General features: G+C 45.3%; 1 protein-coding gene across 1 annotated transcript in view; it reads left to right on the forward strand.

Moving 5' to 3' along the window:
* Nucleotides 1-5,657: 5,657 nt before the first annotated feature.
* Nucleotides 5,658-23,763, forward strand: part of TOGARAM2 (TOG array regulator of axonemal microtubules 2) — a 54,429-nt gene continuing 36,323 nt past the window's right edge. The window contains exons 1-4 of the mRNA XM_074988406.1: nucleotides 5,658-5,684; nucleotides 14,207-14,372; nucleotides 18,302-18,438; nucleotides 23,146-23,275. Coding sequence (XP_074844507.1) covers nucleotides 5,658-5,684; nucleotides 14,207-14,372; nucleotides 18,302-18,438; nucleotides 23,146-23,275 — 460 coding nt within the window. The remainder of the gene's footprint in view (nucleotides 5,685-14,206; nucleotides 14,373-18,301; nucleotides 18,439-23,145; nucleotides 23,276-23,763) is intronic.

Genomic DNA, 23,763 nt, shown 5'->3' on the forward strand with positions numbered 1-23,763 from the left:
GGTGTGCGGTTGTGAGATGAGGGGTGCTCACATGGTTGCCATTTGAAACACATACACAGCTCAGAACTGTGTTTCTATTTAACTTCCCTTCTCTTTTCCACTATGGTGTCCCAAGGATGGCCTGACAGGCCTGTTACAGCCCAAAGCAGCATTTTAAAGCAAGTTCCATGGCTGCCTAACAAGGTCAGTCAAAGCTGATTAACTTCAGGAACTCAGACTAGCAACAATCCTGGCTCATTTGCTGCATGAAATAGAGATGCACAGGAAAATAGTCTTGTGTGTTTTTAGAGCCTGATCTTGCAGAATGCCCAGGGCTGCAGCTCAGCAGTTCTCAGGATTGACCCTTATTTTGGCAGAGAGAAAAATGGCATCACTTTATGAGAAAAATTAGGGGCAAGCCTCCTTCTTATTTTCAGCCCCCAGTGGCACAAGGGCCCAGCACTCTTGCTTTATATGGCCAAGTCAGTCTTTTACGCTGTTCACCAGTCAGGTCCCAGAATTTCCAGTGTACAAGAAATTCCACAATTTTGGATTATACTAGTATTATAACCTTGTCCCTTCCTTTCTTAGCCTTATTGTAGGAAAATGCATACTGGGAGGAAGGGGCATGTACATGTTTACTCGTTAAGGTATGACTATATTACCATTTCCTCTCCCACAAACACACAAGACCTTTGCTCACAAAGCAGATTTACCTGTCGTCAGCCTGCTAAGTAGCCAGAAAAATTCACTTTGGGGAGTGTCTGAAGCACTTATTGTGCAGCAGTTGAGAAACCTCTTGCCCTAAGAGACATTTACGAAAACAAAGAGAGAGTTTCTCAGGTCTCTCTGTTATTTTGAAGATGGCCTTATTACAACTAGACCCATGTCTCATTGTGGAGATGTTCCACTCAGTTTGTTTTTAATAGAGTTAGGCCCCAAACCAAAAGTCCAGATTTGAACTATATTGGACATCATGGTATTCATGGAAGGGCAGCCTTTAATTCTGAAGCTTGGTACCATTGCAAGGTGTATGCTGGATTGTTGGCTTTTGAAAGACAGACTTTGGTGGCTAATGTTCTGCATTAAGAATCAAGAGTTTTGGTCCTGTTCCTGGCTCTGCTATGTGACTCTATCCAAATCATTTTTCTTCTCTGTACCTTTTGCCAATGATAGCACAGGTCTAAAGCAACTAGTCTTCTGTGCCTCTGAGAGCTACAGGTCACCCATAAGCAGCGTTACCTAAGTGCTGGTTTTTGGACTGTTGATGTAGGCGTCAGGGTGTCCATAGAGTGAAGTCAGAAGGGACTATTGTGATGATGGCCGAGTGGTCACCCTTGACAACCGTGGGTTCTTATGGTCCTTAGGTTCTCCTGGTTCCCTGTGCCCAGCCTCACCAGGGATTATCCTGCCTAGCAGAACTGTTACTTTTCTCTTCCTGGAGCCATTCTCACCCAATGGCACTGTGTGAAATATGCTGAGAGTTCAGTCTGTTTCCTTCCGGGCAGGTAGTTGCTTCACAAAACTACAAGCTAGTCTTTCCTTTGCAATGTTGCTTCCTCCATTCATTCATTCATTGATGCATTCCTCCAGTCATACATTATAAGGCCAGAATGGTCCATTGTTATCATAGTCTGATCTCCTGCATGGTGTTGGCCATAGAACCTCACCCAGGAATCTACGCCTCAAACACTTCTGTTTGTGCTACCGCATGTCTGTGAGACAAGCCTGGCACCCATCAGACATGACTCGCTGTACTGTAGGCTCTACCTGAGTATCATCAAAGAGAGCACAAACAAGCAACTAACTTCCCCCTAATCTTTGTGGCCACATGGCCATGCAGCTTCCCATTAAGCCCTGTGCAGGGGCTATTAAGCCCCACTCAGGAGGCTCAGCACAGCAGCGGGGAGAAATTGCTCCCCAAACCCTGAAGCTGCTGGAGATGGTGAGGGGGCACTCCTCCCCACTGGCCCCTGGCTCCTCTCCTGCAAATTAAAAAATGTCTCTAGCCATTATTATTATTTATGGGGCCCCTGATTCCTGTGAGTTCCACCAGCTTCCCTGCAACTCCCCAAAGCCCCATGGCCCCCTTGGACCCCCTGCATCCCTGTTCCCTGCTCCTTCCCTCTTCTGCATCACTCCCACCCCGCTTCCTACCTCATGGGCTGGGGAGTTGCCAGTGTCTCTCCCAGCATCACCTTCCCTTCCCCTGGCCTCTGGTTCTCACCTGTCCAGCCAGGCTGTGCCTGTTCCCATATTCTCCTCCCAGCCTCTCACAGCCCTGCCCCCACATCCCTCTTTGCTTCTCTTTATCCCACCATTCAAAATTCCCCCCCCCATCCCAGCTCTGTCCCCCCAAATCCCAGAATTCTCCACCTTGCACCCAATTCCTGTAAGTTCCACCAGCTCTCCCCAGTGCCCCATGGCCCCCTCCCACTCCCTGCATCCCTGCCCCCCGCCACTACCTCCTGCTGTATCCCTGGTTCTCTGGCTCTCTCAGACTCTGGACAGCTTTCTGCCCCACAATGGCTCCAGCCCCTGGATGGGCACAGTGGGGCACAGGAGAAGGTCTCTCCCTGCCAGCATTGCCTGCACAGACCTATAGGGAGCATCCATAGCTCAGCACCAGCTCCTGATGTGCATGGCGGTGGCGGCAGCATGGGATCGGGAAGCCCGGCCCTACATGTGCAGAGCAGCACCCCTCCCCCCCCACAACCCCTGAAAAAGGGTATTAACCCTTTAGCTCTCAAAAGCTGCCTGCCCAGGCCAAGCAGGGCCCAGCACAGACAATCCAGAGGAAGGGGAGGTGCTTTGCAAAATACCAGAGCAGCCCCCCTGATTGTGTTGTGCCAGGAGTGAATGCTCTGCTTGCCTCACCCTTGTTACTCCGTTGCATGAGGGGAGATACAGAAGTTAAAACTGCTGCTCACTCTCTCCGATCACTGCTAAATTCCCTCCCATTGTCTAGACGTGATCACTAGGGTGATGACAGTGGAAATATTTTAAAAATAACAGATAGCCTCTCTAATCGATTTCCCTTCTATTGTTATTTCGATCAATGTTTGTCTCACTTTTAGTCTTCTTTAGCACCAGAAGCTGCTTTGAACCTCAACTCGTATGTGTTAGAGATTGTGAGCTCTTTCTTGTATGTCTGCAAAGCACATTCACACCTGTGGTGATTGAATTCATCATATCCTGTTACTCTTGGCTATGCAATCAGGGGTCTGTATAAACCAGCCTGCTCCAGATGTGTCCACTGGGCTCTAATTAGTGTGCATGTTGTGTATGCTCGTGTTCCTCATGGACCAGTTGCAGAGGCATGTTGATCACCCAGGCACCTGTCCACTGCCTGGCAGAAGTTGCTATGGGGAAAGCCCAGGGGCTCCCAATTCAGCAGAGATTCTTGTGCACAAAAGGTGCCTGTCAGAGGCAGTGAATGAGTCTGCTGCCAAAGGTGCCTTTTGGGCTTGTGTGTGGGATGATGTAAACTATGAAGGAACCGAGCAATAGCTGAGCAGGTGTCTGGTGTGGAGAAAGTGGTCGTCTTGCTTCACATCTGGAAAAGATCCACCCACAAAGGGCCTCCCAGTGCAGACCCATTTTCTAACATCTGCCCCTCCTGCTTGTGAGAATGCAGCTGCAGGGCTACCTGAGGAGGGAGTTCAAAGTGGAGCTCTTGTCCACATTTCCATCCAAAGAGGGAAATGCAGTTCATTCGTCACTGGAATCTGGATGAGGGAATGTAAATGTAGCTGATCTCCTTAAACAGCCGAGGAAAGTTCAGGCTTTTTTTTTCCTTTCCATCAGATTGGGCAGAGGTCGATGGAGGCTGCCCAAGTGGTAGAGCTAGGTGGATAGATTAGCAGGGGAAAAAGTTCCGACCATTATAAGAGCCTGTTGTGTTTTGCATAATATTTGTGAGAGCAAGGAGACACGCCTTATTGATGGGTGGGAGGCTGAGGTGTGGAGACTTGCTCAAAGGTTCAGTCATCCTATCAGGTGTTCCACAGAGAATACAAACACCCAGGGGCATCCTGTCTGGGCTGCCTACTGTTTAAGTCTCATGCCTAAACAGGCTAGTTTGCGGGGAGGGGTGGATTATTGTGCTGAAGACATTGTGAGATCTGAGGTCTGGTGTGTGGGTGATTGAAGTTTAACATTACTTACAAGATTTTGTAAACACCTATGCATGATTTCTGCTTTGTGTAAAGGATTCTTTGTGTTAAATGCTGTGATGACCCATAAAGATTTTACTATGGAAGAATAACAATAAGAAAGCTTTAATGAAACTGATGGAAAAGTAAGGCTGTATTTGGAAACACTTCCATCTAACCAATCTGCTTAAGTAGACAATTGATCAGAGACTTTTAAGTACCTTAATAAATTTCAAAGTGCAACTGGCCCTTCTTGTTCACATGGGTTCTGGACTTGAGCGCCTTGGCTCAAAATTCTCAGGGACAATGCAGGGCTCTGAAGATCTGGTCTCCAAGGTGAAGTGGTGTTGGTGCCCAGAGGCTGAACTGAAGAGGTAAACCAGAGCTGCTGGAAGCCCTGTTGTGGAGAGATGGAGGTTAGGAGTTGCTGCTGGTCCCAGTGGCGAGCATTGTCAAGAGGCTGAAGGACATGTCTGCATCCTAAACTCCATGACTGCAGGGCCAGCTGGCCTGTAAGGAGGGCATTCTGGCTCAGGACAGCATCCTTAAGTTGACTCTGCATCTCTTTTTACTTATTCTTTTTGCCATGGTGATGCTGTCCTTGACGCCAGCCATGCTTTCCCTAGGTGTTGTGTCGCTGACTTTTGCCACTGCCATGATCTCCTGGGAGATCTTTCTCTCTCCAGTTCTTATGTCCAACCTCCAACTATCAGTAGCTTGAATTTCCTCAGGGACTCAGCCAAGAGTTCTGCAAACATTTGATCCCAAGTCCATCTTTTTCTCTCCTCTGTTGGCCAGCTTGCCATCTGTTCACAGAGGCACTGTGCTCGGAGATCTTGTTATTGCAGGAGCTCTGTCTGAGGCAGTAGTGAACAAAAATTGCATATTGTTCATATCACAGAAAAGTCATCAGAGTTTTCTTTAATGTGTGCATTGGACTTTACCTCCCTGTAACTCCTTTTCCGATTCATGGGACAGCCTCAGAGCTGGTAAGTGGTTTGCAGTTATGGAGGGTTCTGGGCGCATTTGGATTTCAGTTCACTGTAACTGCTGTCATGCTGTTACAGGTGCAGAGAGGTGATTAGAACTATATTCCAGATCAGTTTTTGCAGATATTGTGGGGTTTTTTGGTGTTTTTTTTTTTTTTTTTTTTTTTTTTGCTAATGCTGGAAGTGCTACTGTAGCATTGTAAAGAGGGGGTGGCTTTGGGGACAAACTGAGTATTAACTCCTCTACATCCCTCTAGGGTGGTCATTGCCCTGAGGTTGGTGCCTAGAAGGCAAAGAATAGCCTTATTCAAACAAGACAAAGAAAGACAAAAGAAAAAAAAAGACAAAACAAAGGGCAAAAAAGACAAAGTCAGACCAGCAAGATATGCTGAGAAGTTGTCACCCCAGAGCACTGCAAGAGTGGAACAGGCCCTCAAGCTATGCTAGAGGACATGAGCCCATGGCTGTTCCCTCTAAGATACAAAACAAAATGGAACTATTTGCTCTTAAGTTCTGCTGTATCTCCCCTGAAGACATGGAGAAAGTGCAGAAAAAAGAACCGGTAAGGTCCTGCGATGATTGACAGCTACAATGCACGTCTGTGCCTTGACAGGGTGTGCAGTATGCACTGATACCTCAGGTCAACTATGAAAACTAACCAAGTTTCTTTTCCTGTCTCAATAAATTGCTGCACTTTTCACAAACAAATGCTTTCATCATTTGAATCTGCTATGGAAGTGGGTCAGGCATAGGCTGTGACTATGCCAGGCTGGCAGGCGCCATTTTGGAAGCATAAGGTCAGGTGAGGAGGAGCTGTGGGCTTCTAGCTCACCTCCACCAGCTGTAAAAAAAAATAATTGGTAAAGATAGGTACTGACATATTAAGGATGAGGATCTAATGCTTTGGTCCTGGCCTGGGTTTCTGGCGGGGACTTGGGCACAGATGCAGGGCAGAATCAGGCTCTGCTATAGCCAGGTAGCACTGGGGCTGGCTTTCCAATTGGCTGTTGTCAGAGCTTCAGTCGCAAAAAGGTCCTGGGCTTTTAGGGGCAGCTCCTCTCTGGCGTGTTCCTGCTCATCCCTTGACTGGTCGAGCCAGCTGTTCTCAGAGGTGGGGAGTGCAGGCAGCAGGCTCTGAGTAGTGCAAAATGGGTTGTACCGTTGTTGTGCAGCATCCTGTCCAGTTCATTGAAACGTGGAGAAGTCACATGTCCCCTACCAGATTGTTTCCTTTTATCCCTCATTTCAATGAGCTTTCTCCTGAGCTGTTTTCTCTTTATCTGGCCCCTGTTTATGTTCCAGTCATGACTGGACACCAATTTTGTAATGTCCACAATATGGCCTTATTCCCAAGGATGGCCACGAGAGCTTTTTCATGAACTGTAGCCCAAGATGGCAGTGATACTCAGGGTCTGTGCACAGCTCCAAGCAGCTGTGAGGCAGGTTATGGGATGTCGGGAGTGCTATCCTGGTTGTATAATTGGAGTAGTGATGCACTGGGATCTAGAAGCAAAGGGGAAAAAATCTGGCTCTGCACTGACTTTTAAAGGTGGGGGAAAGGTCATTCTGGAAACCTGACTCCAGGATAGGGAAGGAACACAAGTGAATGGACAGGTTGGTAATGGTCAACCTGCAAAGCATTGTGGGATAGCTGTTAGAAGCTTGCAAAAGTGTCATGCAGCAATTGTGTGCACATGAACAACAGATCAAACTATTTCAATTCAAAGCAAAGTTAGTCCACTTTGCAAGATGACCCTAGAATTACTGCACAGTGATGGGCTGCATGGTGTGTACACAACTGTTTTTAAAGTGGATTAACGTGATTTGATCTGGTTTAAAACCTTAGTGTAGACAACCCCTTACTCTTAAGTAATGCACAAGAGCTAATTCAGGAAGTGTCAGTAGCTCAGCCACTAAGTAACAGTGACTGCAATATAATTAGGTTCACCATCCAAGGGGTAAAGTGGGTCCCTAAAAGTGACAGAAAACTTTAAAAAGGGAGATTTAAAAATATGAGATTCATCAAAAAGGCTTCAGTGTTAAAAGAAAAGAAAGTAAAATCCTCCGAAGTGGTATGGGTTCTACTTTAAAAGCAATATTGGAGACTCAGAAGGCATTAGTGTCTGTGAGCAACAGGGGAGCCAGTAAGACAAGGAGTAAATCAATATGGCTAAATGGCACGGCTTGAGAGGCTATTTGAATCAAATGCAAATCCTTCATAATTTTGAAATCTGACCCTGGTGAAACCAATACACAGGAGCATAAATTGCAGTAGGCAGTGTGTAAGAAGGAAATTAGAAGGGCTGCAGTGGAGTTCAAAGAACAAATAGCTAAAGGTATAACAAGAGGCTCTTTAAGAAAGTCTATCAGAAGCAGGAAGTCCGTGAAAGAATCAGTGGGTCTTCTGCATCACCAGAGATTCAAGATACAGTAAGGCTCAAAAGGACACTGCTGAGAAGTTAAACAATCAATCTTTGGTTAAAATGTTGGGGAGATCTTACTCTGGACCTGTTCCTGCTTGCTAATGAAGCTCAGGTATTATCAGATATTGTGGTGTCAGAAAATTAGGTTCTGGAGCAAATTAGTAATTTATATAGCAATAAATCACCAGACCAGGTGGTGCATCCAATAATACTGAAGGTGCATGCAAAAATACATGGTATGTCATTCGAAAAAGCCTCTGTTCTGGAGCAGGGGCAAGCAAAGTGGGTGGCCATGAAATTTTGCAAGGTGGTGCAGCACGATTGGCCACTGAGTCTTAGGTTCATGCCTCTCATTAAAAATGTCAAAATACGTTCCTGTTTTTATGTACATGTATTCACATTTATATACCGGTAATAAAGCTTTTACATTCTACATCCTTATTTTCTTACACGCGCTGAAAGCATTTATTATTTCATATGAACATACCAAAATTTCTATCAGTTTAGATTACATTAGGTGGGTTGCAGGGCCCTGCTAATTTCAGGGATGAAAAATAGGGCCCAATGTAAAAGTTTGCTCACCCCTGTTCTAGAGGACTGGAGGGTAGCAGATGTTGTACCACATGTGACAAAGACTTTAGGAGGGAGCTGGGGAAAGAAGAACAAGCCTTACATTTGTGCCTGGCACACTGGTTGAAATGATAAAGTGTTTCTTTTTTTGTCTTAAAATAAAAAAAAAAAAAAGGTGCAGGTATGGCTCCTCGCCTCCCCCTCTGTTCCTGGGGATGGGGATGGGCAGGGGGTGGGCAGGCTGCAGCTCCTACTGCTGCAGGACAAGCTGGGGCTCTGGCTCTCAGCCCCACTCTGACACAGGGCGCGAGGGCTCTGCCTCCCAGCTCCACAGCAGCCTCCTAGCCCCTGCACTGCTGCAGGCTGGTAGGGACTTCGGGTCCCAGCCCCATGGCAGCCTGCTGGCCCCCGCACTTCTGCAGGTCCAGCGGGGGCTCTGGCTTCTGGCCCCATGCTGCTGTGGGGCCAGCAGGGGCTCTGGCAGCCCTGCGACTGGGAGCTGGCTGGAGCACTGAGCCCTGCCAGCAGCCCCAGCTGTGGGAACCCTGGCTATGAGGTGCCTGTATGCAGTACTAGTACGTACTGCCACAAAAAAGCCCCAACCACCCACCCCCAGAAACCTCATGATATGCTAAGCTCTAACCAACCTGGATCCTGCAAAGATTCACAGATGAGCGTAGGCCAAACTCCTCCTTGGACTTGATATATGGGGGACTCCCCCAGAATGCTTGAGAATTGCTTTAATTCACCGTGATAGTTCCTTTGCTTCGAGGGAGTTTACCAGTGAGAGGCACTGGTGCTTGGAATGAAGATCTGCTGCTGTTAGTATTTTGGAATCACCCCTAACCACCGTCAGAGCCCCGTGATGCTAGGTGCTGCACCAATTTATAGGAAGAGACAGGCCTTACCCTGAAGAGTTTGTACTCTAAATAGAAAAGACTGCCAAAGGGTGGGACAGAGGAAGTATTGTTAGGCCCATTTTATAGGTGTGGGATTGAGACACCCTGTAAGATTAAAGGCAGCCTTCTAAACAACTAGTGGGCCCTGAGACAATTGAGGTACAAAAGGAACACTCAAAGATGGTCAAGACATTGAGGAGAAACTAAATGAGTTCTTTGCTTCAGTCTCCATGGCTGAGGATGCTAGGGAGATTCCCAAACCTGAGCCATCCTTTGTAGTTGACAAATATGAGGAATTGTCCAAGACTGAGGTGTCCTTAGAGGAGGTTTTGGAACAAATTGGCAAACTTAATGGTAACAAGCCACTGGGACCAGATGGCATTCACCCAAGAGTTCTGAAAGAACTCAAATGTGAAAATGCGGAATGATAAACTATGGTTTGTAACCTATCCTTTAAATCAGCTTCTGTACCCAACGACTGGAAGACAGTTAATGTAATGCCAATATTTAAAAAGGACTCTGGAGGAGATCCTGGGAATTACAGACCTGTAAGTCTAATGTCAGTACTGGGCAAATTAGTTGAAACCGTAGTAATGAATAAAATTGTCAGACACACAGAAGAACATAATCTGCTGGGCAAAAGTCAACATGGTTTCTGTAAGGGGAAATCATGTCCTACTAATCTATTAGAGTTCTTTGAGGGGGTTAACAAACATGTGGACAGGGGGGATTCAGTAGGTTTAGTGTACTTAGATTTCCAGAAAGCCTTTGATAAGGTTCCTCACCAAAGGCTCTTATGTAAATTAAGTTTTCCTGGGATAAGAGGGAAGATCCTTTCATGGATTGAGAACTGGTTAAAAGGCAGGAGACAGAGGGTAGGAATAAATGGTAAATTTTGAGAATGGAGAAGGGTAACTAGTGGTGTTCCCCAAGGGTCATTCCTAGCACCAATCCTATTCAACTTATTCATAAATTATCTGGAGAAAAGGGTAAACTGTGAGGTGGCCAAGTTTGCAGTTGACACTAAACTGCTCAGGATAGTTAAGACCAAAGTAGGCTGTGAAGAACTTCAAAAAGATCTCACAAAACTGAATGATTGGTCCACAAAATGGCAAATGAAATTTAACGTGGATAAATGTAAAGTAATGCACATTAGAAAAAATAACACCAACTATACATACAATATGTTGGGGCTAATTTAGCTACAACTAATCAGGAAAGAGATCTTGAAGTCATCATGGATACTTCTCTGAAAACATCCAGGCAGTGAGCAGCGGCAGTCAAAAAAGCAAACAGGATGTTAGGAATCATTAAAAACAGGATAGAGAATAAGAAGGAGAATATCTTATCGCCCTAATATAAAACCATGGTACGCCTACATCTTGAACACTGCAGACAGATGTGGTCACCTCATCTCAAAAAAGATATATTGGTACTAGAAAAGGTTCAGAAAAGGGCAACTAAAATGATTAGGGGTTTGAAATGGGTCCCATATGAAGAGAGATTAAATAGGCTAGGACTCTTAATTTTAGAAATGAGGGGACTAAGGAGAGGATATGACAGAAGTATATAAAATGATGAGTGGTGTGGAGAAAGTGAAGAAGAAAAAAATATTTACTTGTTCCCATAATGTAAGAAGTAGAGGACACCAAATGAAATTAATGGGCAGCAGGTTTAAAACAAATAAAAGGAAATTCTTCTTCACACAGTGCACAGTGGAACTCCTTGCCAAAAGAGGCTCTGAAGTCTAGGACTATAACAAGGTTTTAAAAAGAGCTAGATAACTTCATGGAGGTTAGGTCCATGGATGGCTATTAGCCAGGATGGGTGAGGAATGGTGTCCCTGGCCTCTGTTTGTCAGAAGCTGGAGAGGGATGGCAGGAAAAAGATCATTACCTGTTCGGTTCACTCCCTCCAGGGCACCTGGCACTGGCCAGTCAGCAGGCAGGCTACTGGGCTGGATGGACCTTTGATCTGACCCAATATGGCCGTTCTTATGATTTGCTCAAGTTCACACAGCAAGTCTGTAGCAAAACTGGAAACTGAACTTAATGTGTCTTAATGTAGTGTCTTAAGTACAGCACAATCCTTCCTTTCTGTTTTATTTCAAATAAGATGAATCTTGTAGGGGGCTTACCTGGGTGACATTAACCTAATAAAAGGCATTTTGAGGCTAGTCTGTTGGGGTCAGCTAATTGTCTCATATTCTACAATATCTAAGATTTTTTTTTAAATAAACAATGGAGAAACTGAGGGTCTAAGATAGTTTAGGCTGATCTGTGATGGAACTTTTTCTCCCTAGATCACTGGTTCACGCAGGTTCAGCAGTGAGAGGAAACTATCAGCTGTGCCTGTTTCATGACTTTTATTGAATGAGTTGTAGGATGTCCCTCCAAATCATAGTAAGTAAGTATTGTAGTGGCTGGGCTCTCCCAATCTACATGAATGAAGATGGATCGGTAGGCCAAGGGATAAATTAACTGTGTTCGTTTCCTCTATTCTCCTTGTGGTGTGAATTATTGGGCATTACAGAGAACACCACCACCATTCACTCCCTTGCTGGCAGTCAGTCTGAGCAGAGAGGCCAGGGATTGAATGAGCTATGGAGTCAGAATTCCCCTGTGACTCTTGTTATGGTCCCTCTGGATCCCAGGCACAATAGGAGAGGCTTGTACTGCTGCTGCGTATGTTTAGATGTGATCTGTGGATAGAGGCTTTCAGTGTCCAGGGGCAGGCCAGTCAGGCACTTTTCAACTACACTAAATTCAGCTACACATAAATGTCTGTAAAAAGCTGAGCAGAGAAGCTATTGTAAAAACATTCCAAAGTTAAACACTGGTGCATTGTGTGTGAATGAAAAAAATCATTATCCTTTAGCATTTGCACTTGGCAGCACAGACGTGCCTGGCACTGTACAAAATGACTAAAGACCCCAATTCTGATTGTGCTTTACACCTTGTGCAGCTGCTGACACACTTGCAAATGGGTATAAAGTGCCACCCCTTGGTAAATGGAGGACTGATTTTGCAGCATTTTGCAGAAGTGTCAGTAACAGTCCAGACAGAAAAACAAAGGGAATGCAATCTGCAGGGGTTAGTTAATTCTACTCTCCCACTAGTTTTTAACCTGGTGGGACCCCATTTGCTGGAGCAATTTACATAGAGAGAGGAGAACCAAGCTCACCAGGCTTGTTTCAAAGAATTGAAAACCTGCGGGAAGTGACGGGTAAATATTATTCCCTAGTAATGGAGGTTCTAATGCCAGCCTTCTCATTCATGAACTCTGAAGACTGCACTGCTTGACTGGGTATAATGCAGCCTTGTGTTTGTACTTTTGGGAATCAATCACTGGCAGGCAGGACTCAGAGCACGTCACTATTCAGAGTGTGTCCCGGTGCCAGAGTTTGGCTGCTGTCAAGGTCACTCAGGTACTCTCAACTCCAGCTGGCTGGCTGTGCCAGTAAAGCCTTCACCTTGTACCTCCCACCCAAGACTACTTGAGAGAAGCGGTTGCTATGCAGCCCTGTTTGTTCATGGTATGTTACACTGTTTGCCTGCTGGGTGTGTAATCTGTAAGTGCGAGCCTGTTATCCTCACACAGAAGAGGGCTGGGTGACAGAGCTGCCATCCTTACCCACAACTTTCAAAATTCTAGGGTCTGGAGTGGGAGGGTGGGTGGGAGCTGGGATTTGTTGTGAGAGGCAGCCTGCAGCTGGGCTTTGTGCCTCCTGCTGGGACTACAAATTTAACAACATGGAAACTAGGCGTCCAAAGTGAAGAGGCAACGCTGTTTGTGGAGGAGGTCAGTGAACTGCCCTGACTCTTGCTTTGCTGACTCTTCTGAGGTGACACTCTTGTGGCAGATGGGAGAGACCTTGCTGATGAGCTATTGCATTGTGACTGGAGAGAGGTTGTGTTGCACAGGTTCTTTTCCTCGGGCACAGAGCAACAAGTGCTCAGAGATGAAAGAGGCATTTTTCATGTGGAAGTTTAGTTGGTGATTTTTCCCAATAGTTTATTAATATAACAGGAAAAATACATGTCAGGGAAATTTCTGGTGGGCAAATCTCTAGGGTTTAGCTGACAGTAGGTGAAGCTAGGTCACTTTTTAGGAGAGAGAGAGTCCTGAGATAGAGTGGTTGAAGGTTGGAGTTTGGATTGCTTTGTACAGAAGAGTGAGATGAGGACAAGGAAGGGTGGGAACTACTGTCTGATAAGCCAGGGTGTGTCACGCAGCCTGCTGAGTGAGAATTGGGTAGCCTGGCATAGAGGTGGCTTCTAGCAGGTGGAGTCTAGGAAATGGTAGGGAAAGTCCATCAGAGGCAAGAGAATGCATCAGAGGCAAGAGAATGCCCTCTTCCATTCACACACTGCCAAGTCAGGACTCTTAAAGTTTTTGGTGGTGTTAGATCATAACTGTGTGTAGGCAAATATGAGAGCCTGCACCTCAGCTTCTGATCCAATTTGCTTTGTCTGTCAGTGGGCCCATGAAGCTTCAGCTGCATTTACGGCATTTGACAGAGATATGCTCCAATAGAACTGAGCCAGGCTCAAGCCAAATTCTCCTTCAGTCAGGCCCTGGCTGAAGTTCAGAGGCATTTGGATCAAGATCAGGGCTCAGTGTTTTTCTGGCCCTTCCATGGTAAACAGTATTAAAATTCAACCTGGCCAATAGTATAACTTGCTGTGTGTGTTTCAGTAAGAGTAACCTTCATCCCCAGTGAGACGCTGGAGAGGGGTGGGGCACGAAAGAGGAAGCATTTTGGTTTTCTTCTGAATAAATGGCTGAGGGAAGCATGCAGGCTCTCTAGTATAGAAGTGCCCACACAGAGGCACAAGCTCCATGTAGCAACTAGCCCAGCTCACCTCTAACCTTTGCTTACAAATGGGTCTGTTATTAAGGAAATAAGGGTGGGAGGAAATTGGAGCTGGGAAAGCTTCAGCGAGTAGAAGAGGGAAAAGACTCACTCAAAAGCAGCTTCTTTTCCACTTGGAATCCAGAATTGTCAGCCTGGCAGAGATAGCCAATGAAAAGCCACACAGCCTCTCAGAAGAATAAAATGCAGGGTTCCCTCTGCTCATTATTAGAGATGTTTGCTAGTTACTCTCTCCCTCCGTCCCTCTCCAGAGAGAAATCTTTGCTTTGTGCTTCTTCCCTTTCCTTCTTTGATGTCCCTTTCCTGCAAACTGCAGCTCTCAGGTAGGCAGCGTTGCTGGGATGATGGCAATATTGCTTACCCAGAATCTTTCATCCAAGGATCTCAAAGCAGTTTGCAAAGGAGGGTGAGTACCATTGCCATTGTCCACACTGTATGGGGAAATGAGTCACAGGAACGATACGGCTTACCCAAAGTCTATGGTAAGTATTACACAGGAGGCCAGACTAGAAGATCCTAATGGGTCCTTCTGGCCATAAGATCTCTGAAGCTAGAAGGCCACAGTGTGTCCAATGGCGGAACAGGAATTAGAAGCCGTTTCTGCTGTCTCCCAGTTCTGTGCTCTTAGCACTAGAGAATACCGCCTCTCCTACCTTATCATGTGTTAGTTTTGATGCTGTCTGCTTTCAAATGACAATAGTTTGAATGTCCTGCAAAGTCTGTTGGGTTGAGTAGTTGGAAAGTCCAGCGTTTTAAGCGTGAGCTTGATCCCTAACTGCATTAAGTGTTTAACTTTCTCCTGGAATTTCTGGGGACCTTGTTTTCTATCATCACATGAGCTGCTGGTAACCGAGTTGTGTTGCTAAATATCAGGGGCCAGCTGGTCACTAAGGTGAAGAAAAACTATCTTTGTGCCCCGCTCCACGCCCCTCAACCTCGCAACTTGTATGGAGCACAGTTTGGCTGCTCTGGAGAATCTGGGCCTTTACCTTTATTGCTTTTGTATCTCTTTTCTGAGGCCAATTAATACATCTAGCCATGAGATTGGACCCTTAGACTGTGACTTCCTAAGGACAGGGACTGTTTTAATTTTGTGATTTGTGCATCACTAAGCAGAGTGTTGGGAATGAAGAAATCATGGGCTATCGCATCTTCCAAATTAGTGTAACATGAGGACTGATAGACCTCTTACTTATACCAGTGAATGTAACTACATTGGCTGCTGATTTACAGTGGTGTAAGAATGAGGAGAATCAGGCCCCATGCTGCGCCCCTCTTAACACAGTGTTTGTAATGAGGAATCTCTGTTATGAAACTAAACTCTCATTCATTGCTTTCTAATGGAATGAAATCTTTGCAGCTCATGGGGATTTCCCCCCAGCTGGTTATTGACTAGGAGGGTGGTGAGAGCCTTGGGAAGTTATTTGGAGTTCTCTTGGATTTATATAAGTCAACAGAGCCTGAGGAAATACATCCTAGAATACTTCAGGGACTGACGGAAGAGATCTCTGAGCCATTATTAGTGATTATCTCTGAGAACTCATGGATGAGGGGAGCGATACCTGAGGGCTGGAAAAGGGCAAATGTAGCAGCTACCTCTCTGTGAAAAGGAGAATAAGGACAACCCAGGGAATTACAGGCCAGTCAGCTTAACTTCAGTGCCCAGAAATATAATGAAGCAAATAAACGATCAGTTTGTAAGCATCTAGCAGATAATCAGTAGTAAGTAAACATGGATTTGTCAGGACCAAATCATGTCAATCCAACCTAACAATCCTTCTCTGAGAGGGTAACAAGCCTTCTGGATAGCGGTGCTGCTGGAAACAGTACGTATTATATGTTTTGACTTTAATAAGGCTTTTGATATTATTTCATGCGACCTTATAAACAATCTAGAGACAGGTAAGCTAGATGAACTCTCCATAAGGTGGGTGTGTAACTGGCTGGTAAACCATACTCGGAAAGTAGATATTATAGGTTTATAATAGAGGTAGATAAGTGGTGTACATTTGAGCTGGAAAGGCATATTGACTGGGATGCCACAGAGATCTATCCTTTGTCTGGTTTTAGTCAATATCTTCATAAATGACTTTGGTAATAGCATCGAGAGTGCGCTTATAAAGTTTGCAGATGATACCATGCTGGGAGGGGTTGCAAGTGCTATGGCGGGTAGAATTAAAATTAAAAATGATCTTAACAAACTGGAGAAATGGTTTGAATTAAATAGGATGTAATTCATTGAGGACAAATTCAAAATACTTCACTTAGGAATAAGCAATTGCATAATGTCAAAATGGGACCTGACTTCCTAGGAAGGAGCACTGCAAGAAAAGGATTGGTGGGTGGGAGAGGGGGTTAGTGGCTCACAAATTAAATATGCTTTACTTTTGTTCTGCTGGTGTTGAAAAAAGAAACAAACATCATTCTGGAATGTATTAGTAGGACAGTTATGAGCAAAACACGAGGAGAAATTATTCCATTCTACTCACCACTAATAATATCACTGCACTTCAGGAAGGTGTAGATCAGCTGGAGAAAGTCTAGAGGGAAAGCAACAGAAGTGATCAAAGGTGTAGAAAACATGAACTGGGACAAGATTGAAAAACTGGGGTTGTTTAGACTGGAGAACAGAGGAGTGAGAGGGGAGACAGTAACAGCCTTCAAGTACATAAAGAGGAGGAGGATAAATTGTTCTCCTTGGCTACTGAGGACACGAAAAAAGCAATGGGCTTAAATTGCAGTAAAGAAGATTTAGGGTAGATGTTAGGAAAACCTTTCTAACCATAAGGGTGGTTAAGCACTGGAATAAATTGCCTTGGGATGTTGTGGAATTTCTGCCAGGACTGTCCTAAGGAGATGTGGGGCCTGGGACAACCTTTCCTTCCTCCCAGGCCTGCTCGTCCTTTACCCACCCCTGCTCTGCTCCCTCCCCACTCTCATTACTTCCCCTTCCACCAAGCCCCTGCCCTATCTCTCTCAGGGTTCCGCCCCTTCTCCCAAGCCATGCTGGGAGCCACTGAGACAGAGTGATCTGGGGCCAGGTTGTGCCCTGTTGCTGGTGCCAGTCGCCTTGGCTTCCTGGACCCTATGTTCCACTGAAGCCTGACCCTCCACCCCGCCCCAAAGTGTGGGGCCTGCACTGGCTGCTCTGGTCCATCCTATGTACAGGACAGTTTTGATCTCCATCACTGGAGGTGTTTAAGAACAGGTGAGACAAACACCTAACACAGGATGGTCTAGAATTGCACTTAGGCCTGCCTCACTTTGGGAGACTGGACTAGGTGGGCTATTGAGGTGCCTGGCAGTCTTTCACCCCCCTGATTCTATAAGTGTGACTGAAATCAGGATCTGGCCCAGCGTACAGAAATGGCTCAGCTTTCAGGAAGGAGGTGCAGGCCAGTGTGCATGATTCTTCCCGCCAGGAAAAAATACCGCAAAAGTACATATGTTAAAGTACTTGTTATTGGCACTATGACAAAATGGGTTCTGGCAAAAAGATACATTTCTCTTCCAATCCCTGAGGGTTTTGCATGAGTGGTAGCTGAAGGGCGGGGCCCAAGAGCCTTGTACTACTCTTCCACACGAAGGGAATCCCCACCTAGGGAGTTACGGACAGTCCTTTCCCGCTTTGCCGCCGGGGGCGGGGGGGTGGGGCTGAGCAGGCTGCACAACTTAGCCCAAGGGGTCGTCAGGCAGGGGGAATCGGGCTGACCTGCACCGAACACCTACCAGCGCAGTGTGTGATGCTGACCCTGCCCTTTCTTGCATGCTGCAATCTGTTCCCTTACGCTTGAGTACACGCCCATGGAGTTCTCTGCACTCAAGCATGGCGCGAGTCCTTTCAAACCAAACGTAACCTTGTCCCTGGTTGGCCTGTAAACGATCCACCTCACCAAGATTTCACATGCTCCTTTTCTATCTATGCAGATATTCTAGATCGCCTTCCTTTGGGGTGGCACTGTTATCTGATATTATTATTTAGCGTTTATAGGAGAATAGCAGCCAGTGGCCCCAGTCAGGATCAGGGCTCTGCCCCTCCTGCGAAGAACTCATGAGGTAAAAGAAGCTATAATTTAGGAGCCTGATCCAAAGCCCACTGTTGTCTCTGAGAGGCTTTGCATTGCTCTCAATGGGGCTTGGATCAGGCCCAAAAGAAAGTAAACGTAAAATGTAATCTGTGTGCTTCTCTCTGGTGCCTCTTTGTTTCTTGCAGTCACAAAAAGTTGCAGAACAATCTGTCAGCGGCTCTTGAAAAATGAATGTACTTGGCCACAGAACTTAGTGGAGACAGTTGCGGTATGTGTTATGAATACATTGTGTACAAAACTCAAATAGCTCTGGTGTTTAACATCACAGCTCATTAGGGCTGGCGCTTAGTACTCTTCTAAATGATGTTTCGTTACCACTGAAGGAGCTGACAAGGTTTGGCTTTCAAACCAGTTTGCTCGTAACTCTTCATTTGCTGTCCTGAATGAACTGCTTGCAATCACTCTTGTTTCAGGGCTGAGGAAACCAGTTCTGCTGAACAGAGAGCAGCCAGAGATGAAAGTAAGCAGGTGCACCCTGGTGTTAAGCTCCTGCAAGAGCTGGCTGAGCTATGGCAAAAGCCAGCCGGGACCAATTTAGAGAGCTGGCAGGAACCCAGGTTGCTGTAGGACAGCACCTGTAAGACATTTTAAATTTCTTTCACCCCGAGTGCAGCCCTTGCAAGGAGTCTTTCATATAGTGTCTTTTGATATGAATACTGCACTTTTAAATTGTTGGGGCTGAGAGAACTCCTCAGGATCCCTCCTGAGCTTGTGGCGCCAGAACTGCAAAAAGTCTGTATTTAATCACATTTTCTTTGCTTGTGCCCCTTGCTATGCTTGTGTTTATGGATTTTTTAGCAAACAAGCTTGCTAGCAGAAGTACTCCTGCAAAGAGGGAATTTTGTATCTGTGGAAAGCAAATTTCAAATGTGTTATCTCAAGTTCTCCTTCGAGGAACGTTATCGTATGGGTACTGCTCACCCAGTCAGGGACATGCCATGTAGTTTGTGCATCTAATCAAAGCTGCACAGCAATTGACAGCTTACAATGATCTGCTTACAAACAGTGGGGAGGTCCCTGAGCAGAAATGATTCTGCAGATAAAACTTGAAGGGTGGATGAGTTTGAGTAAAAACACAAGCAGCTTATGGATAATTAGAAAACTGAAAAAATGGTGAAACTAGAAGCTCAAAGATCTGTCTCCGTTTCCTTCCTTCCTGCTTGTCTACGAGGGGAATTAGCCTTGAGTCCAGCAGTGGATGGCCAGCCACTGAAGCCGCTGTGCTGGTTCAACACTACTATACAGATAAGGAATGGTTTTTGTTTAACCCTGCTTAAATCCAGGGTAAGCTTGTTGTCTCTTGATGTTTGCCCCCATACTGTTAAATGAGTGGCTGGCTGGTAGCTGTAAATGGTCTTGAGTTAACGGCTGCAACTAGACCTGAGATCCTTTGAATTGTCTGCCCAAGTTGATTTGTTGTCAGCCAAAGCTGTGACTGAACACATTACAATGAGCAGCGTTGCAACAGCTGCATTATTCTGTTCAAGACGAGGTTCACTGAGTTTTCATCAGCTCCTCTGTGCTAGCCTTATCCAATGGCCATTAACATCTGGGACCCAAATCAAGTAAATTATAGTTCATAGAGCTCTTTATAAGAAGGTTAAAAGTGGATTCTGTAGGCTTGCAACCGTGAAAAGCCATCACAGAAATGTCTGAGGAGCTGAGCGAGACTTAAGTAAAAATAATAACTGTAACTAAAAACATCTCCATTTTCATTTCCTGGCTGCTAATCATCCCAAGAAAACATAAATTTCAAGACGACTTTCTTTTAGATTGACCCAACACATAATTAGAAAGAAGTGTAAATTAATCATTATTGTTTTCACTTCCTGGTGGCCCAGTGCTGTTGCTGGTTGTGACTGTTGTGTGAGACAGAGAAAGCTGTCAGGGTGCTTTCTGTGTTCATTTCCTTCATCCTGCTGGGACTGGTTTTGTAATACCATAGGCCCACATCCTGGTCCCTGAAATGAGCAATGGATTTGGTGCGTGGGAGGTTTTTTCACGCTGGTCAGATGACAGCAGAATCCTACTCCCCCAGCCCTCTCTAGTGGCCATGGATCCTCTCTTCAGCTACCACCCTCGGTTACCCTCACTTCTGTGGCTATTACTTGACCCCCACCTTCATTCTGAAGGGGAAGGGTGGATGTGTGTAGCTGTACATTCCCTGCATAAAGTTACCACTCCACTTACACACACTGAGACGGTCCTGTGTGCTGGTAAAGTGGGGCACAGAGGCTGTGTCTACACTTGCATTTCTCTTTTAAAATAGGTATGCAAATGAGGTAAATTGAAAATGCAAATGAGGTACACATTTGCATATCTGACACCTCAATTGCATATTCTTATTTCAAAATAGCTTCTTTTGAAAGAAAAAAAACCAGTGTAGACACTGCTGTTTCGAAAAACCCCATCTTCGAAAGAATCCTTCTTCCCTTTTTCTATGGGAAGGGTTCTTTCAAAGAGGGGGTTTACTTTTGAAAGAGCAGTGTCTACACTGGTTTTCTTCTTTCGAAAGACGCTATTTCAGAATAAGAATATGCAAATGAGGTGTCAGATACGCAAAGTTGTACCTCATTTGCATTTTCAATTTACCTCATTTGCATACCTCTTTTGAAAGAGGAATGCAAGTGTAGACACAGCCGGAGAGACTAAGTGACTGGTCTAAGGTTACACAGCAAGGCAGTGGCAGAGGTTGGTATATGAACCAGGTGTTCTGACTGCCTTGTCCCAACCACAGGACCACAATCCTTTGCAGCTTATTTTCCAGTCCCATTTTAAAAGCCCAAAGCTATGGGGCATCTTCCATTTCCTTTGGGAGATAATTACAGTCTAGCACAACTTAACCGTTGGAACATTTCTCTCATACTCATTCTACTTTTTCTTATCTTCCATTCCCTCACAATCCTGAGTTTATGCCCCTTGCACCACTAGAAAAGATTGGTCTCTTTCCTTGGCATTTCACACATTGGTCCAAAATAGCCTGCAATTTTTAATCTTATCAGTAAGCTGCAAACACCACCCATTTGGATTCAACTGAAATAGGAAAAGACCTGGCAGTTAGGCCAGAGTTGTTTAACATGTTGCATCTGATGATGCAGGTCTTTGCCCACGAAAGCGTGTGGTCCAAAATATCTGTTAGTCTGTAAGGTGCCACAGGATTTCTTGCTGTTTTTGTGGATACAGACTAACACAGCCACCCCTCCGATATTTATGTGCCCTTAGTCTTTTTAATGAATCCATTTCCCTGGGTTCTTACTGCAGTCAGCTTCCTGTAAAGGAAGATTTTTGTATGTGCTTTTTTTAGCATCTAAGAGTGAAATTTGCATTCAGCAGTGACTTAACTCTGCTTCCACTGACGTCAAAGGCAACCTTGTCAGCAGCTTCAAATGGGATAAAATTTAGGCCAATGTATCTTCATGTCATGTGACAAAGTGTTGGCCAAAATGTTAAAGAAGAGGTAGCAAAAGTTCTGTGAGCTAACGTCTCTGTTACAAACCGGAGAGTACTGTCTGCATGACTGAAATGATAATGTACAAAACAGTAAGGAAACAGACTGGAGCAAAGCTAAATAAAATTGACAGGGTTGCAACAGGTGGCGACTGCGCAGTTTGAATTTGGCACTGAGGCACTGTTGTAGCGCTTTTTAACCTCTCCCTTGACTTCATCGGTTTTCTAATATGTTCCAGGCAAGAACCCCAACAGACAGGGAAGTGTGAGGGGAAGACCATTTGTCCCCCTGTCAGTGCTGCTCTTTTTCCATGTAGGTCTCTGGATATGACAAGGAGAAGGTGTCCGGAGCAGGAAATCTAGTGACAAACAAAACAGCAAGTAGCTTCTCACCTGACAAGAGACCTTCTGCTCATACACATGGCATCAGATGATGATTGCTCAGCAGGTAAAGGACCGGATTAGATGCTAGTGCTCTTTGCCTTCTGTAGCTCCCCAGCTGGGCTAGCTGCAGTCCCACCCACTCACTCATTGCCCTGAGCAGAAATTAATCACCGAGGCTTGTGTGTATGCTGAGGAATGCCGCCATGTTCCGGGACTGGCAGTGTGTGCATGGAAGGTAGTGTTCAAGACACCGTACAGTGAGCCAGATACTCAGGGATAGTGGCTGTGCTGACCAGTGTGCCTGCCATTTGGCACTCAGCAAGAGGTTGGGGGTCTGTCTTTGGTTTACAGCTGTAGGTGATGTGGGACTGCATGAGGGTAATAAAAAACCGCCTTTCCTGGTTTTGAACCTGCCTGAGAAATGTCATTGTGGATGAGAAAGCTTAACTCAAACATTACGGGTTTGTGTTGTCTTTAGGAATCTCTGTGCTGAGAAAAGAAAACTAAATCCAATGGAAATATAGAGTGGAAATGGAGCAGGGGGCAAAGAAGACATTTGAATAATGAAATAAATCTGCACTTGGTAGATAGGGTACACACACGTGTAGAGCCATGCAAATCTGCTGATAGCTGCTTTATATCCATGAGTTATCTGTGGATGTGGATATGGATATCCATGGCTCATTTTTGCAGATACAGACATGGATGTGGTTACAAATTTTGTAGCTAGAAGTCTGCAAATTTGCAGATATCTGCTTTATATCCTCTGGTATTCACATCTGTGCCTGTGGATGTGTATATCCACAGCTTATTTTTGCAGATATATATGTGGATGTGGTTACAAATTTTGAGCTCAAATTTTGAACTTTAGGGACTTCTAATTTGGAACACAGGCCCCTGTCTAGATAGAAACACAGCAGTTATTAACTAGTGTTGTCCTCTTACTTTTTAAAAAATTAAGTTTTTCTTGGTGGAAAAAAGCTTGGATTTGAATTAAAGGGAAAGAAGAATTTTTGATCTAGTTTTGTGAAACTTCTAGTTTTTGTGAAACTTGTTTGAGGTTTGCAAAAGCTTGACCTCCTTGAGGTTCAGCCAACCTTAGCCAAGAGTGGAAGGAGAATACAGGGCAGATCACTGACAAGGATGTATAATTTTGCAAGGCAGTCAGATACCCAAGGGATGAATATCTGCAACCAAAGACATTTCTGCCTGAGCCAAGAGCGCAGGGTTTAGCTCATGCTATCTGATGTGTCATGTGTGAAAGAGGACATCTGTTCTTTTTCTCCTCTTTTCAAACAGCACACGCTTGGGTCATTGTACTGTTCTTAATTTAAAGTGTCAGACCCCTGTTGCGGTATATCGTGGGAGTGTCTCCAAAGCCAAACTCGGACACAGATTGCTACGAGGGGTAAGCATCGAGTCAGACTTGCAACTGAATGGAACCAGATGGACAACAGCAAATGAAGGTGAGAACAGGGACAGAATGATTATGACCTGTGGCCTAGGTCATATAAAAACACGAGGCCACAAGCCTGGCTGCCCAGAATGAGAGGCAGTCTCTGAGCCTGGTGTCTGCACCCACCTACCCTTTTGTTTTTCATTTGCTGTCAGTGATGATTCTAGGAACTAGTTTCAAGTCAGAGAATGCTGTTGATAATCTACTGATCACCTCCACCCTCCTGTGGAATTTCTGCCATTTAGTAGACCTGAAGATCACTAATTTGTAGCCAGGCTTTGTCCTCTTGCTAACAGAACTCAGCTGAAAACAGCTTGTGGCCCTCTGAAGACTGTTTGCTGGTGTATGCTGCACAGGTCTATTTCTAATGGCCAGTTTGGTCCAGTGCCATCGAGGCTCTTTAGGGCAGTCCCATCAGAGAAGCCAAAGAATTCGCATTACTAGAGGTGGCACCCTCAGCTTCACTCTCCTGGCCAGTCAATGCAACACTTTTCACAA

Source organism: Carettochelys insculpta, chromosome 3 (genome assembly GCF_033958435.1).
Source record: "Carettochelys insculpta isolate YL-2023 chromosome 3, ASM3395843v1, whole genome shotgun sequence".
NCBI lineage: Eukaryota > Metazoa > Chordata > Testudines > Carettochelyidae > Carettochelys > Carettochelys insculpta.